Source organism: Pinus tabuliformis, chromosome 8 (genome assembly GCF_031772625.1).
Source record: "Pinus tabuliformis cultivar Carrire ecotype Pingquan chromosome 8, CPIR1, whole genome shotgun sequence".
NCBI lineage: Eukaryota > Viridiplantae > Streptophyta > Pinopsida > Pinales > Pinaceae > Pinus > Pinus tabuliformis.
The window spans coordinates 1,546,826,982-1,546,842,426 of record NC_142294.1 but is presented as its reverse complement, the minus strand read 5'-3'; the positions used below and the strand labels follow the sequence as shown (position 1 = coordinate 1,546,842,426).

At 39.2% G+C, this 15,445-nt stretch overlaps 2 protein-coding genes across 3 annotated transcripts in view; one reads left to right on the top strand and one right to left on the bottom strand.

The window, feature by feature from the left end:
• The window catches only part of LOC149241833 (uncharacterized), a 28,928-nt gene extending 21,480 nt beyond the window's left edge, over window positions 1–7,448 (top strand). The window contains exons 3-7 of one of the 2 annotated variants that reach the window (XM_089367600.1): window positions 6,181–6,313; window positions 6,469–6,536; window positions 6,663–6,750; window positions 6,854–6,892; window positions 6,997–7,448. In XM_089367600.1, the coding sequence (XP_089223726.1) occupies window positions 6,520–6,536; window positions 6,663–6,750; window positions 6,854–6,892; window positions 6,997–7,152 (300 nt within the window). In that variant the 5' untranslated portion in view covers window positions 6,181–6,313; window positions 6,469–6,519 and the 3' untranslated portion in view covers window positions 7,153–7,448. The remainder of the gene's footprint in view (window positions 1–6,180; window positions 6,314–6,468; window positions 6,537–6,662; window positions 6,751–6,853; window positions 6,893–6,996) is intronic. The other variant, XR_016245657.1, reaches the window with a different exon arrangement.
• Window positions 7,449–13,683: 6,235 nt separating this feature from the next.
• On the bottom strand, window positions 13,684–15,178 carry LOC149241832 (uncharacterized). Its single transcript, XM_089370670.1, has 3 exons — window positions 14,185–15,178; window positions 13,856–14,049; window positions 13,684–13,704 (listed from the first exon to the last, which is right to left on the bottom strand). Exons 1-3 carry the CDS (start codon window positions 15,176–15,178, stop codon window positions 13,684–13,686), a joined length of 1,209 nt encoding a protein of 402 aa, XP_089226796.1.
• Window positions 15,179–15,445: the final 267 nt, after the last annotated feature.

Sequence of the window (15,445 nt, the reverse complement as noted above, 5' to 3'; positions counted from 1 at the left end):
GATTCAAGTCTCGATATTCTATGCATAATCTTAAGGATCCATCTTTCTTCTTCACAAAAATTACAGGAGCGCCCCAAGGTGAGGTACTGGGCCGAATATGCCCTATATCGAGTAGTTCCTTCAACTGGATTTGCAATTCCTGAAGTTCTGGAGCTATCATTCTATAAGGCGTTTTAGAGATCAGTTGGGTACCTGGCTTTAATTCAATAGTGAGATCCAATTCTCTTACCGGGGGTAATCCAGGTAGTTCCTTTGGAAATACATCCGGGAACTCGGCTAACACCGGATATTGTTCTAAGGATGGCCCTTTTTCTTGGCTTACTTCGTGAATTGCATAAGCCTGGCAACCCTTTCTTAAACAACGCTTCACCTGCATTGCCGAAATGTAGCGTAAAGAAACTTCCCTCTTGATTCCTTGAATTTGGATTACTTCTCCCTCATCATTTATGCCTAGAATCCTTTTTCCATAACAGTCCACCCAAGCTTGGTGAGCTTCCAGCCAATCCATACCTATGATAAGATCATACGTTCCTAAGGCTGTGACATAGACTTTCAGTTTAGTCGAACAGACCCCTAGGTCAATTTTGCATTGATCCACACTCAAGCCCACGGTTTGGAGTTCTCCTGAGGCCATTTCCACTTGGTGGAAATCATTTTGTCTACGAGCTGCCAACCCACATTTGTTTAATGCATATGACGAAATGAAACTATCTGTGGCACCAGTATCAAATAAGATTTTGAGTTTTATGCCATTGATAATACCTGAAGATTCCACTACAGTGGATTGATGGGCTGCTTGGTCGTGGTTGACTACTGCATGAATTCTATGATTACCTCGATTGGCTGATATCGGCTCCTTCCCAGTCCTATGCAATATATTCGATGAAGCTTCTGGGCAGTTACGCTGGAAATGCGGTCCTCCACATCCCCAACAATTGAGCTGCGTTGATCCTCTTGAATCAAGGTGTGAATTTCTAGAGAACGAGCCGCGTCCTCTCATGTTGATTCCTTTCGCACTCCTTCCTCTACCGGCAGTCCCTCGCGATGCCCATGGTCTGGTGTTGGACGATTTCGCGGCTATAGTGTTTACTGCCATGGGAACTCTTGTCCCCACATTTGGGGTAAACCTGTTACCGTAAGGTGGCCTCGAGCTACCTCCTCTGAAGAAGTTCCGGGGAGCCTTCCCTGGAAATCCTGATTGTAAAGGCCCTGCTGGCCCCATATCTTTTTTGATTCCAAGGTGCTCTTTTGCATAACGACCACATTCGACTGCCTCGGCTACTAATGAGGGTTTCCACATGCTTACCAAGGCTCTGATGCGAGGATTTAACCCAAATATGAAGCGTTCAGCTTGACGTTCATCAGAATCTAAGTAGTGAATGTATTTTACAAGTTCCATAAACCTTATCTCGTATTCTTCCACCGTTTTATTTCCCTGAATTAATGTATGGAAGGCTCTGGCTTGCTGTTGTTGAAAGTATGGAGGCAAATACTTTGCGCGGAACCTTTCCTCAAATAGTTCCCAAGGGACATTATCCGATGTAAGGTGCAGCTGCTTTTCCAGATTTCCCCACCAAATCAAGGCACTTTCCTTTAGTTGAAACACGGCAATTTTTGTTTTTGCTGAAGGCGAATATTCTCTTAACCTAAAGCATCGGTTCATTCCTTCCAACCATGCCTCAGCGCGTTCACCTGCTCGACCTCCTGAGAATTCGGGGAGTCTAATTTTCTGAAGCTCCCTAGAAATGTCTTCTCTCGATCTTCTGGGCTCAAGATTATTTGGTTCCGCTGAACTGGTGGCTACATGCTGAAATTCCTCTTTGGTTTTGGCCTTAGTTGATTCTTTTAATGTTTCCAATAAGGCTTCCAAAGAATTCATTATCACAGTCAACTCTGGCGCTGGGGCGATTGATGTCGATGATGGTCTTGGCGGTGACGATGGTGATGGGGATGATGATGGCGACGGTGGCGGCATTAATGGTGGTGATGCTGCCTGATCACGTCGTCGTCGCTCATACGTCCTCACCATTGTAATGGTTCCTGAACACATAATAAAATTCCGTAAAAATTTTGAGGTGGGCAACCGAATTTAACACACAATTCTCTTTTGCAACTTCACATTCATAAACGGGTATAGTTTTGCTATTTTACCCGCTAGGCGGATCTTACTGGTACCGAGGTCAAGGAGGGTGGTCTCGCGACCTCCTTGTCCTAATGCAGGGTATTCTATCCTAATATGAATAATGCAGAAGTGGGGTTATCAGCTCCTAAAGTAAGACATCTAAAGTTTATTCACCTAATAATATCCATGATATTCTGTATATATTACTAGGGTACAGGTTAAATCTATAAAAGGAAGGGTTGCTCTGGTTCCATATTAGGATGAAATGTGATTATGAATTTTTAGAACCAGTTTTGTTTTAAGAGTGACTCCTTCCAAGGATATAATTAGTATAATTTTGTCCTCTACATGATGCTTTTGAAAAGTAGTTTTGTGAACTGCACATAACACTTTAATGGTTGATGCAAATGCAAATTGACTGCAATAGGATTCATAGAAAATTTTGTGCTATCATAAGTTCAGATTTCACAATTTTTGGCAAAAAAATTTGCATAGATATTATCTGAGAAATTTAGCTGTTCCTTTCAACTTGAAACTGGCAATCTAGGAGGCTATGAATGATCAAATAACATAACAGGGAACCTATCAAGTTAGAATTGATTACTGTTAGGAAACATAAAAGGAACCTGTTAGAAGGGTTCACTCCCCTTGGGAGAGGTGTAACAGCTTGCAATGATGACTAGTCTAATGCTTGTCTTGGACAGTTGACTTTATTTAAAATTGGTTTGGCAGAACAGATAACAACCACAATATATGAGCATAGAAAAGATGTAGACTCTGTCCAGACTGGTGCTAAGGTGAATGCATTGGCTCTGCTCACATAAGTTGGGAGGGAGAGTTTAATTGCAGTTTTATACAAGGCACTGATGGTCTTGCAGTTTGCTGATGTAATGCTATTTTTACCTGTAATACAAGTGGTTCATAAAGGCTGCATGCAAGGGCCAATCAACATGCGTATTCCTAGAAAATGTCAAAAGATAAAGTATCCTAGAAATTTGTCATCTTAAAAGTGAGTACCATCCTTCAGAATTAATGACAAAAGGGTTAAAAGAGTTCAATTTAGACGGCATCATAGGATACAGGAGTCCATATGACAATAGAATCTAACCTTACTCTTAACTAAATCAAAATGACAAAAACTTACTTCAAAAGTATATTATAAAAGCATGCTTTGCAAGTCAAATTTTATCACTAAAATTTTATGTGATTTGTATAAAGCAGACAATTTAACATTATAGAGATGGTGTACTTTAATGAATGAATGCTCATTATAAGATTAGGTCACCTCCTCGATCAGAATAAAAAGGATTGCAACATCTGTGTTATGCTCATCAACTCTCTTTATTTTATATATTTCCAATACATTCCTTCAATTAGGGGTGTTGTGCTTGTTAGCATCCTCCTCTTAGTTCAGAACTTGAAAAATCTGCTGAAGGGCTTGTCATGGCTATTGAATTGCGTCTGTCTCTCCTGCTAGTGGTAATGGTGTTTAACGTTTGGATCAAGTCAAATTGAGAATGAAAACTTATTTAACTTAGTAAAAACATCTAGTAAAAAGATGAAATGAGGAGTTTTATGAAAAAAAAAAAAAAATACTAAAAAAAAAATTATTGGAATTCATTCAGAAGCTTCCTTATGACAAAGCAGATATAGCAATTGGCGGCACTATATGGACAATCTATTTGTCAGGAAAACATCCAAATATAGAATGCAATTGGACATGTGGTTCTTTGAATAAAACACGCAGGAGAGGAGGTTTTTTTTTTTTGAAAGGCCAAAATACTCTGGAAAACAGGGCTTTGCCAACACGAAATATTTACAGAATTTGGCAAACAAGAAATGATTTTTCACTTGCTCAGAAAGAGTATACACAATGGTAATGGACAATGCAAGAAAGGTTGCTCATCAAACCCAGATTGTAAGAACCCAGAAATTAATTCCTGAGGTTTCAATTGGCCGAGTTAGACTATAGGACCATCATTCGAAGGCTCCAACGAAGGCTCCAACATCTAACTTCCCTTATCATCGAACAGGTCAACTCGCAAGACTTCAACCTAACTCAGAAATTAGCGAGACAGTGGATCGATATTGCATACAGAAGTGTGTCGCTACCTTAGAATGGATGTCTACCCGTCGGAAATGACATAGAGACCCTCTCGGTCTTCCCCAGATCAGCCGCTACAAGCATGAAATGATTTCGGCTTTTGTTTTTAAGAAGTGTTACAGACATACAATGCAAAATATTTCTCAGACACAGTCACAATCAACAATGTAATTGCGCTATTGACTATCGGAATCTGCTGCAGTCAAGCAGGATCCTTCGAATGTACCACAATGCGGCACAAAGCCGACGCATATAATTGAAACAGCGGCCAAGGAAGCGGAAAGAAAAGGATACAAAAAAAAAATAGAATTATAAGTTACACGTTATACCTCTGATCCCGGAGGATCACCGCCTCAAACCAAATTCATGGACTATGCTGTGTTGCTAGCTTGTGGATTTCCCGGGTTACGCGTTGTGCAAGAATCCCGTGGGATCATCTTTCATGATAATTCGTGGCTTAAAATGTGTCCGAGGGTTGCTGCCGGGCTCAATCTTATTATTATAGATACCCGTCGGAGTTTCCATTTATGCCAAAGAAAGCGAAACATGAAAAGAAATAAAATAAATAAACATGATATATTATATTGGATAACCTGAGGTCTCACAGTCCAGCCCGGATAAATCCCAGGTTTAGAAAATTCTGTTTTAATTTACAGTGAGAACGACTTACTTATATGACCCAATATTACCAACCCTACAACCAAAACCTAAAACGCACACAGCGCAACACAGTCATTTCATATAGCAGCCACGCAAAACCCCATACTGCTTAATTTTGCCGAATTTTACCCAGACGAAACCTTGACCGTACTGAAAATATATATAATTAAATTTGACTTTAATGAAAACAGGAACCTGCCATTATTACCGGAACCCAGAAAGCTCAACTGAAACTTTCAATTTCGTCTTGAAACAAATACAGAGAGGCAAAATGCGAGACAGAGTCAGATTTTATCCAAGGAGCAAAATACGAGAGGCAGCTCTCAGGACGTGATCTAACCTTTGGTTGTTGGATAAAATCTGACAGGGTTTTCATTCAGAGTCTACAGCAAAACTAGATTCTCATCCAGAAATGGGGATTCGGGAATTGGGACGATGGAGTTTTCTCTGTTGGTACGCTGAAGTGAAGTTTACACAGACCACAACGCAGGGCCGATGAGGTCGAAGGGTTTGAACAAACGCCTCTGATACCATATGTAATGACCAAACACAGTAACCAGAATCTGAAATACAGAAAGCCTGAAGAATTTAAGTTTGTACTTACCTTAACCGCTGCTGATTCTGCTACTGAACTGGTGATTCTGCTGATGATGTCGTGGCTATTTTGATCCAATCTCCGGGAGACCAATACCACCCAACCAGACTGAGCAAACCTAGTTGCTCAATCCAGAAAGCTTCTCAACAGAAGCTCTCTGTCCCTCCGTGCCCAGAACCTCAGACCGCTTAAAGCTCTTCCAATGGATAATTATCTTCCTCCTGGTTTTCTCCTGGTGAATTTCTGCTTCTGGTTTTTCTGCTCCTCTCTTGTTTTCCCCCCTCTCTTGGTTCAGCCCTCCGGTTTTTATCTGCGGGCCTGGCGGTGACCGCCCTCCTACCTGCAGCCACCGCCTTTCCTCCTCCCGACACGCCTCCATGCACTTACGGCTCTCAGATATTTCCCTGCTGACATAGCGCTCTGTTATAAATGTCCTGCTGGGTTAAGCGTCCCCCTTTTATAAGGGTGCTTCATATGATTTTATTTTTATTATATAGTTTAATTTTATAAAGTTTAATTCATATATTTTATAAAGTTTAATGGTTTATATTTAAAAAAAAAAACTTAATCATATTTATTTTAAAGTTCAACATTTTTGTTTTAATATAAGGATTTAAAAATTTATATTTATAAGGCTTCATCATATCAGTTTTCTTATAAAGTTTAAAACTTTAAATAGTGGATTAGTTTAAACTTTAGATGGGTCGTTACAGGTTTACAGAGTTCCTCTGCTGGATTCATGAGGGAACAGGGTCTGCAACCCTCTCAACTCATCGTGTGCTGTCCATTCGGTGCGACTACAACCATATTTGGCGCGATTTGCTGCTCATAGGTAACGATTTTTTTTTTACCGAGTTTCATACAAACGCGTTTCTGCAGATTTCAGGATCTATATATATATATATATAGAGATATATATAAGGTTTTCTACCATGGTTTTTCTTCCCATGTTGAGGTTTACTTTCGAATTTGGTACTGCGTGTGTAGGTGCCACATTTCATGTAGATACTTCATCCTTTTTAGGCATAGTGTCGAAACATGGTGAGCAGCTTCAAGTAATACCTTTACTCTGCCTACGCTCTGGTCCCTTAAAGGTTTCTACTGAGTTGCCTTTTTATTTTAACATTCTCTTTTTCTCCATGTACATGGATGAAGGTACAAACTGCTATTGTGATCTGTAGGGTTTCCAGGCTCACGAGTCCTTTGCTGCAACATTCCTTCACTAAATTTCTAGAGTTTGGCTTGAGCTATGAGCTAAGCGTCTCCTGGGTAAATAATTCGTGTTTTATGTTGCTTCCCTAGTGAAATTTCACACTGAGATAGGGGTTTTATAATTATTCTATCTCCCTTACTCTGTTCTCGCTTGACGCAGGTACCAGGGCTTAATTTCCTTCCTCCCTTTGCTCGACAGGTAAAATTCGACCCTAAATTCTTTGTTTCTTTTCTTCAGTGGTTATTCAACCAACATACTTTGTCATTGCTAATCTTGGGTCTCTACATTTTTTTTAATCGTAGGTACCTTATGAATCTTTTGGCTATGGTTTGATTCCACTGCTCGCAAGGTTTCATCCTTCTGTTAATTCGTTTCATTGTTGTGTCAATTCTAGGATGGTTGAAACTCCTTCACTTCAATGGGATTTGGGTACTGGAATATCTGTGAACTTTTCTTGAATTTCTCTTGCTGCTCTGATGCACGGCACTAGGTCGCCTTTCCTGGAACATTGTTCCTTGGATGGCTCTACAGAGGAAGCAGATACCTCGGCTCTAACTTGTATTTAATTGGCAAAGTCTTATTGTTAATTATAAATGTAACCTTAATCATTGGTAGCTAATCTTAGTAGACTTCGCTCTCTGGAGATTACTGTGTTTTAGTTTATTTATCTGGCTTTCAAATGTATGCATGATATGAGGTCGACGACATACATGTTATCTATACATTTCACTTATTTAATGGAAATGGACTTTGCTGGGGTTTGATTCTCTAAAGCTCTATTATGTTTATGGTTTCTGGAGTAAAATCTTTCAGTCACTAATTTACTGTGCCATCATATGAGTTCTTCTCCAGTTTTCTTACTCTTTTCTATATTACACTATACATTGAGATTTGTATGACATATATAATAGTTTGATCGCTGTATAATTTTTCTTCTGCGCTTCCCCTGTTTCTAATTCTACTGAAACTGTGCAATTCCTTATATAATAATTTATGGGTGCATTTTATATCAACCTTGTTTAGATGGAGTAATCACTACACGTCTATGGTATACCCTAGAGTGTGGTTCCAATGCCTATGGACATACTGTGCATGCACTTCATGAAATTCGAATTCATTTCTCAGAATTTTTCATATCTAATAAGGGTTCTCTATGGCCTGTTGCAAAAAGAGTAGAATGGCTCCCACCCTTAATCTAATGGATATGATTTAGTTCCTGTTTGTGTAATAGACTCCCATCTTCTCAATTAATTAATAATTATCTAGCTGCGTGGTTCACCTGTCTTATTTAAATTTTCATAGGTCTCGCTACTACCCTACGGTTGTAGTCTGGGATGGCGATAGATTACAACAATTCAGAAAGATTCTCTTTTTCATCATCACCCTACATGGATATTGCCTTGCAGCTATTCATTCCTACAGTTTGTACACAAGTAACATTTGTCTACAGTTAGTATGCGTAATCCCCTATTTCAAGACCACAACTCTAGCATCATCGTACTCCCCACTATTTACAATAATTTTTGTTGTAAATCGACTAATCAGTAATGTATTTAGCGTGCCATCTAAATTCCTTAAGGTATAAAAAAAAACTATCTACAACAGCATAATAACATTCTTTTCAAAGATTCAATATCATAACAAGGATGATGTCTGTAGACCCCGACATGATATTTCCAGAACCTTTTAAATTAACAATAATGTATTCATCAATCCACAGTAATAGACTTAACACAGATTATTATAATCGTAATAATTTTCATGAATTACTATTTTCCAAATTATTCTAAGGTAGATTTAAAGCATTCTTAAGCTACAATTGTAGGCGTAACTCATATCATCATGAGAATAACAATTTCCACATGCCATTTCAGATTCTAGAGGCATAGCAAAGTAAGAACAATCTTTAACAATAACAAATAATGATCTAACCAGTAGCACTGCAGAGAAGGTACACTTGAAAATAGACACTGTTTCCTCCCAACTGTAGAACTGCTTCTCCTCAGTTCACCCCCGAGCAGAGATTCATTTTCCAAGGCATCAAGAACCCCTATTGATCCTTGCAATAGGCATTTTATGCCTTCCTTCCATGAGGGATTTTTCCTCTAGCAGCATCTTGCTTTTGTGGTTTTTCACACCACTGGCCTAGGTTTTTTTTCTTCAGAAAAGCTCGCGTTTATCTCCAACAATGTTTTATGCCAATCCCAACTTAGCATTTATCTCCAGCTAAGCACTTAATGGATCTTTCTCTCCCATCCATTAAGTTTATCCATAATTCTTTCTAGAATTCTTATCATGGAAAAATTATCTTATATAGAATCTCATCTGCAAGTGTCTAATTTTCAAGTGTTTCCAATTTATCATTCATTTATTAATAAAACATTTATTTACATAATTATGTCATCACATTTCATGACTTTTCTATCATGCTGACATCATAGTTTAGTTTTAGCAACACAATAATAACACTAATACTTTCAGTACCGGAGGGATATCACAACTCCTTTCCAAGGTGGACCAGTTAAAGGGGAGGAAGCTAAGTTGGGCCTTAAAACCAACCGTGCTTGCCCTAATACAACACAAGTTCTTGGAGTACCCTTGTGAAGGGGTCAAACTTCCAGTGGCATCCTACCTCGGTAACATCATGAGGTTGACTGCACCTATACCCCCTTACATTGATGATATTATGAGGAGAGTCTTCAGGTTGATAGTAGAAACCTTTTAGAATTTGGATAACACCGTGGTCTTACCTTTGGGAAAAAACTCCAGATTATAGAAGATGTGGCCATGCTCAGATCATATGACATCATGTTTGATCTAGAGTGTGATGACTTGATTCTAAAAATGTTCCAATGCTTCTTCAACATTAATAAACATCATACAAACACGGTGACAACACACATGCAATCCATTTTGTCCTCATGTATGGGAGGCCATGATACCATTTGCAAGAGGTTGCAGTATAAGTTGTTGAACATTTGGAGGAAGAAACATATGGTCTCACCTACTGCTTATGAACTAGTTGAAAGGTTAGTTGAGCAGAACATTAAGCTATTCAGAAGACAATTGACCAGGGAGGAGCTGCTCAGGTTTGGTGGACCACGCAACAAGAATGAGTTGAGGAGGAAGGGTCTTTGCTTCATCTGCTAGGAACCTTGGGACCTGACCACTCATGCTTGAGCGACATAGAGGAGATGACAAGGGTATATTAGGAGGAGACTCCCTCTGACTTTCAGGTTGAAGATTCTTCTTCTATATTTGAGTCCATGGGTACCTGTGAGGAGCATGAGCGGTCGTATGGAGTTGTTGACAACAACCTCGGTATGCATCAATGTGAGATGGAGGAGTATGATGAGCAACAGATTGTTCCCATGGGGGAAGAAGATCAGGGAGTAGACTCGCTGTTGAAGAATGTAACTAGTGTCGGTCTTCATAATTGTATTTGAGTTATAATGTAACGTATTTGTCAAAAGAAAGAAAAAGAAATTTTATTGTAAAAGAAATTTACTTATTAAAGAGTGGGTTTCATGCTTGGGTCAATGATTAATAGGTCAAAGCCTCCATTGTAGGCTTCTAGGGTTTATGTCAATAGTCCTTGTACATGTCATAATGTTATAGACGCTTCTTAGGATTTGTTTATCAAGAAAGAAATTTATTTTTTTATGTAAATTGAGTCATTTAGGCCTCCTCCACCAAGTTGGCCTGAAACAGGAGCCAGAAACAACTATAAATAGGCAACTACTCGACCTCATTTGGACACTCACTCAAGAAAGTTTGATCTGCAATTCGAAGAAGAGAAAAAGGTGTGAAAAAGGCAAGAGGAGAAGAAGGAAACCTAAAAGCGAAGAAGGAGAGACCCTAGCGAAGGAAGAAGACCATCTTATCTTGTCTCTATCTCACACGTGTGAAGAAATTGAAGTTGTAGGAGGGTCGAAATTACAGGGCTGCAGTAGGGCCAAAACTTTGAAGTCGGGGGCCGAAATTCTGAAGCGGGGGGCCGAAATTCTAAAGTCGGGGGCCGAAATTCTGACTTGAAGTTGCGCTGAAGCAGTTTGACAAAGGTTGACTTCTAGTGTTTGGTTTTTCATCTTGAAAGGCTGACTTGGTGGAGGAGGAAAGTCTTTTGGTCTGGACTAAGGTCTTGGATTGTCTCAAGTTTGATTTGAATCTACTAGTGGAAGAGTTTGACTGGGTTTTTTCCTGCATAGGGGCTTTAGCCCTGGTTGAGTGCCTATATCTAGTGTCCTTGATCTTCATGTTTTATTTTTGATGATTGCTTGATGAGAAGAAGATAAAAGAAGAATATAAAGAAAGTAAATAAGAACATAAGTATATCACAATTAATTGTCAAGACAAGAAAATCTTTTTTCCTTTTTGATTTTCTAACATGGAATCAGAGCTAAGGTAAAGGAGGAAAGAAAAAGGCAGCTTGAAGATCTATTGAAAGGGTCAAAGAAAATGATCATATAAGAAGAGAAAAGGCTACTATCTATATCAAGAAAAGAAGACATTGTAAATTCTATGACAACCTCAATGAAGACAAAAAATAAGCTAGAAAGAACCTCCAACTATAAGGCATGGAAGAAGAGGATAAATCTCATTCTTGCTAAGCACAAAAACTTGGATTTTGTTCTAGGAAAAGTTGCGAAACCAATAGATGATGCAAGAAAGGAAAAGTACAGGGAAACAAACATCTTGGCCATGAATCTAATAGTAGATGGAGCAAAGGACAATCTAATCCCCTACATATCCAACATAGATATTGCGGAAGAGATGTATGAAGCTCTCTCCAAACTATTCACGATCAAGAACATTGGACAAATAACCAGTCTCAAGAATGAACTAAGAATAATGAAGATGACAAAAGATGATATTGTTTCTTCATATTTTGTGAGGATCTCCCGAATAAGAGATGAGCTCCAAGCCATTGATGAAGCTATACCAGAAAAAGAACTTGTGATTGTTGCACTATTAGGACTACCAAAATCATGGAGCTCTTTTGCATCAGGTATTAGTAGTTGGAAGGACACACCATCTTTTGAACAAATGTGGAATGCTTGCAGTCAAGAAGAAGCCTGCATCTCATTAGGAAATAATAAGAAGGATGAAGATGAGGACAACGCCTCCAATGCATACTCTGCTAATCACAAGAAGGGAGGATACAATAAATTCTAAGGACCAAAGAAGAAGGTTGATCTATCAAAGATTGAATGCTACAATTGTCATAAGATGGGACATTACAAGAGTCAATGGCTTGAAAATCCAAGGAATAAAAAGAGAGAGAGAACATGCAAATGTTTTTGATGAAGCTCCACCAAGTCTTAAGTCTTTCCTTGCATATCCTTCTAGGACACTATTTTAAGTTTGAAAAGTTTGTCTTTTATGTTTTGATCTAATATGTCTTGTTGGAAATTCTTGAATTGTTTTGATAAGTTATAGGTATCCCTCAGAAAGATTGGATTAAGGGTGAGCCTTCACCATTTTACCAAAAGATAAGTGTATTGTTCTTTGTTTCCTCTTTCATGTTTGATTTCCTCCACACACCTAGATTTATTTGTATTGTATACTCGTAATCTAAGTCACATGACACGAGGACACGAGACACGGAGGACACGTAAATACGTGGTATTCAATACGAAACGCAGCGACCTGGAAACAGGACACGGGGGACACGTTTTATATATATTTAATAAAATATATATATATATATATATATATATATATATATATATATATACCGAAATATAGTTTTTTATCCATATTAAATTGCAGGTTGCAGCTTATCTAATCAAATTAAAATATAATTACTTCTCAAAGTTCATAGTTCACTTTAAAAAAATAAATAGAATCAAAATTTACAACTTACAAGCACATAAGAATAGATATTAAAACCATAAAATGCAGATTTTCCATTAAGTCATCAAAATCAAAATGTATCACTGTTCAGTGCTTGCAATGTACATAGATAGATCATAGACTACAGTAGATACTGACTCCTGAGAGAATGCCAATGGAAAATACAAAAGAGTAGATACTAGATACTAGATACAAAATAAGTAGGAATATCATAGCTCGGTACTGGTCCATGAGTCATGACTCATCACTCTATCAATAGTCCATGTCCTCTATGTCATAGTCACCATCACTGCCACTGCCATCTGACTGTACTCCATCCTCCTCCTCTATGCCCAATCCAGGATCTGCTACTGTGGAGGATGACCCCTCAAGATGCTGTGTCTCATCATCAAAAGTCACTGGCTCTAGCACTGGGTCATTAAGATCCATGTTGGCTAATGCCAACTCAATACTGTCGTCCAAGCCCATATCATCAAGAAACACATCCCACATCTTTGTTTTTCCCTTCAACCACTCCTCTCTCTGCCTGTAAATAAGACGAAGGTTGGTGTGCACATACACCATTGTCTCCGCCTTGGATTGCTCAAGCCTGCTCTTTTTCAAACTATATAGATTCCCGTAAGTGCTCCAATTCCTCTCACAACAAGAAGATGAAGTAATTTGAGAGAGGACCCTCAAGGCTAACTGTTGTAGAATAGGGCATGCTGCCCCATGAGTTGCCCACCATGCATAGGCACTTTTGACCCCCCTATCTCCAAGTACATCATACGCCCCAAATCTCCTGGTGCCAGTGGAGAACTCTACAAAGCCTTCCTCCACCTCAAGAAAAGATGTGTTATCCTGAAACATCCTTCTGAATGCTATCTTCCTCCCCTGTGAAATCTCTCCATCCATGTGAGGAGGGTATCTGTGTGAGGTCCCACCATGGAGCCACTCTTGACTGTAGTACTTGGGATTCAAAGAGTGAGCTAAGCAATGCAAAGGTGTGCAATTCTTATCCCACCTAGAGATAAGAATATCCTGTATGGTGGACCATAAGCTCTCTGCTGATGTCTCATATGCAGGGCACTCATTCTCCATAACAATAGTCTTCACAGACTCAATCATGGAATCCCAACCCTCATAAACCTCTCCTAAGATGGGCTGGTCCGTGTCTGCAAACCGCAAGAAAGAAATGATAGGGTTCATGATCTTTATGGTAAGATCCACCCTTTCCCACCAACCATCATCTAACACTATGTCCTTTACCTTTTTTGAAGCTGTTTGATCCGTCTTTCTCCAAAAAGACCAAAGATCTGAAATAACCATGGCCCCAAGAGCGGCCTTCACCTCCTTCAACCTCTTAAGCATGATGAACGAGGAAGCAAACCGAGTATCTGCAATCTTCAACAAGGATAGATGTGTGTACTCTTTATATATTGTGAGGGCATTGGTATGGTTTTGCACAAAATTTCGGATATGGCGTGCATCCTCAATAAGATTGCCAATCCATGTCACATCTGAAGCAATAGATTTGAGTGCCAAATTCAAGGAGTGAACAATGCATGGTGTCCAAAATATTTGTGGATATTTAGTTTCCACAATCAAGCCAGCTGCTTTGCAAACAGGTGCATTATCTGTGATAATTTGCACACAACTTTCAATGCCTACTTCTTCAATAACTTTAATAAACAGCTCACCCATATATTGTGCATCTTTGTATTGTCCAAGAGCATCAACTGCTTTCAAGAAAACCGGTCCATTTTGAGAATATACCATGAAATTGATGAGAGGATGGCGTGCTGTATCTGTCCATCCATCAGAGACAATACTGACACTAGATGAGATCCATGATGATTTAATAGGTTGTAGAATTTTATCCACCTCCTTCCTTGCCTTCACCAACAATGTGGTTCTAAGTTTTTCTGAACTTGGAGGCACATACCCAATTGGAGCCCTATCAACTAGAGCTCGACAAGCCTCAATAAACATAGGAGACCGTGCAACATTAAAAGAAATGAAGTTGAGATAGAAAAAGAATGCCAATGTAAGATCAACCTCATCTCGCTGCTCACGCTGAAAAATCTTGTCCATTGGACCACTATAAGTTGGGGCTGCCCTCTTTTTTGTTGGCTGAATTTCTTTTCTCCCAAATCTACTAATATTAGAATTCCTCAAGAATGGAAGAGGATCTTCATTTTTACTAGCTTTCCTGCTTGCTGCCACCACATTCACAGAGCCAGCTGCATCCTCCCTTATCAAATCCATTCTTTCGTCCTGACTGATAGCTTTGCATGATGCAATTCCACAAGGCAGGTCCAACAAATGGCCCCTAACTCGATTGTAAGTGCTCTTATATTCAAGCTTGCAGAAATTACAAGACCATTGCACATTCCCTCCCAGACCAGTCTTTGGCACTTGCTTCTTGGTTACATGCTTCCAGAGAGGGTATTTTTTGAGCTGTGCTTGTTGTCTTGCTGCAGCAGCATCATATTTTAATGTTGGCTGACAAACACCTACAGCTTCACTTGAAGCACTTGGGGCACTATGACCAACAGAAGGTGAAACACTTGGAGTTGGAGGGCGGGGACCACGAAAAGCACTGCCCTTCCTTTGACCTCTGCCGGCTGCCTTGGATGATTGAGCCATTAATGTGAGAACTGTTATAAATTCCACACACCTTCACCTACAAAAAAAACAATTAAAGTCACAATTAAAGTCTTGCTGTTTCTGACTGTCTGTAAATTCAAATTGTCAATCTGTCTGTTTATTAATTATGAATTTGACACTCTACACAGGTAAGAGGATGACTATTTGGCATAAACTTGTATATTTCTGTCTACTGTGCAGGTTTCTCTCATGGACATATGGAGTATGGTACACAGTCCCCTTCAATAGTCCTGTTGGCCCTCCCTG

Coding starts and splice junctions, on each gene's coding strand:
- LOC149241832 (XM_089370670.1), bottom strand. CDS start 15,178: ATGGCTCAATCATCCAAGGCAGCCGGCAGAGGTCAAAGGAAGGGCAGT. Junction 14,050..14,184: donor AGAAGTAGGCATTGAAAGTT/GTGTGCAAATTA, acceptor CTATTGCTTCAG/ATGTGACATGGATTGGCAAT. Junction 13,705..13,855: donor AGGCCGCTCTTGGGGCCATG/GTTATTTCAGAT, acceptor TGCGGTTTGCAG/ACACGGACCAGCCCATCTTA.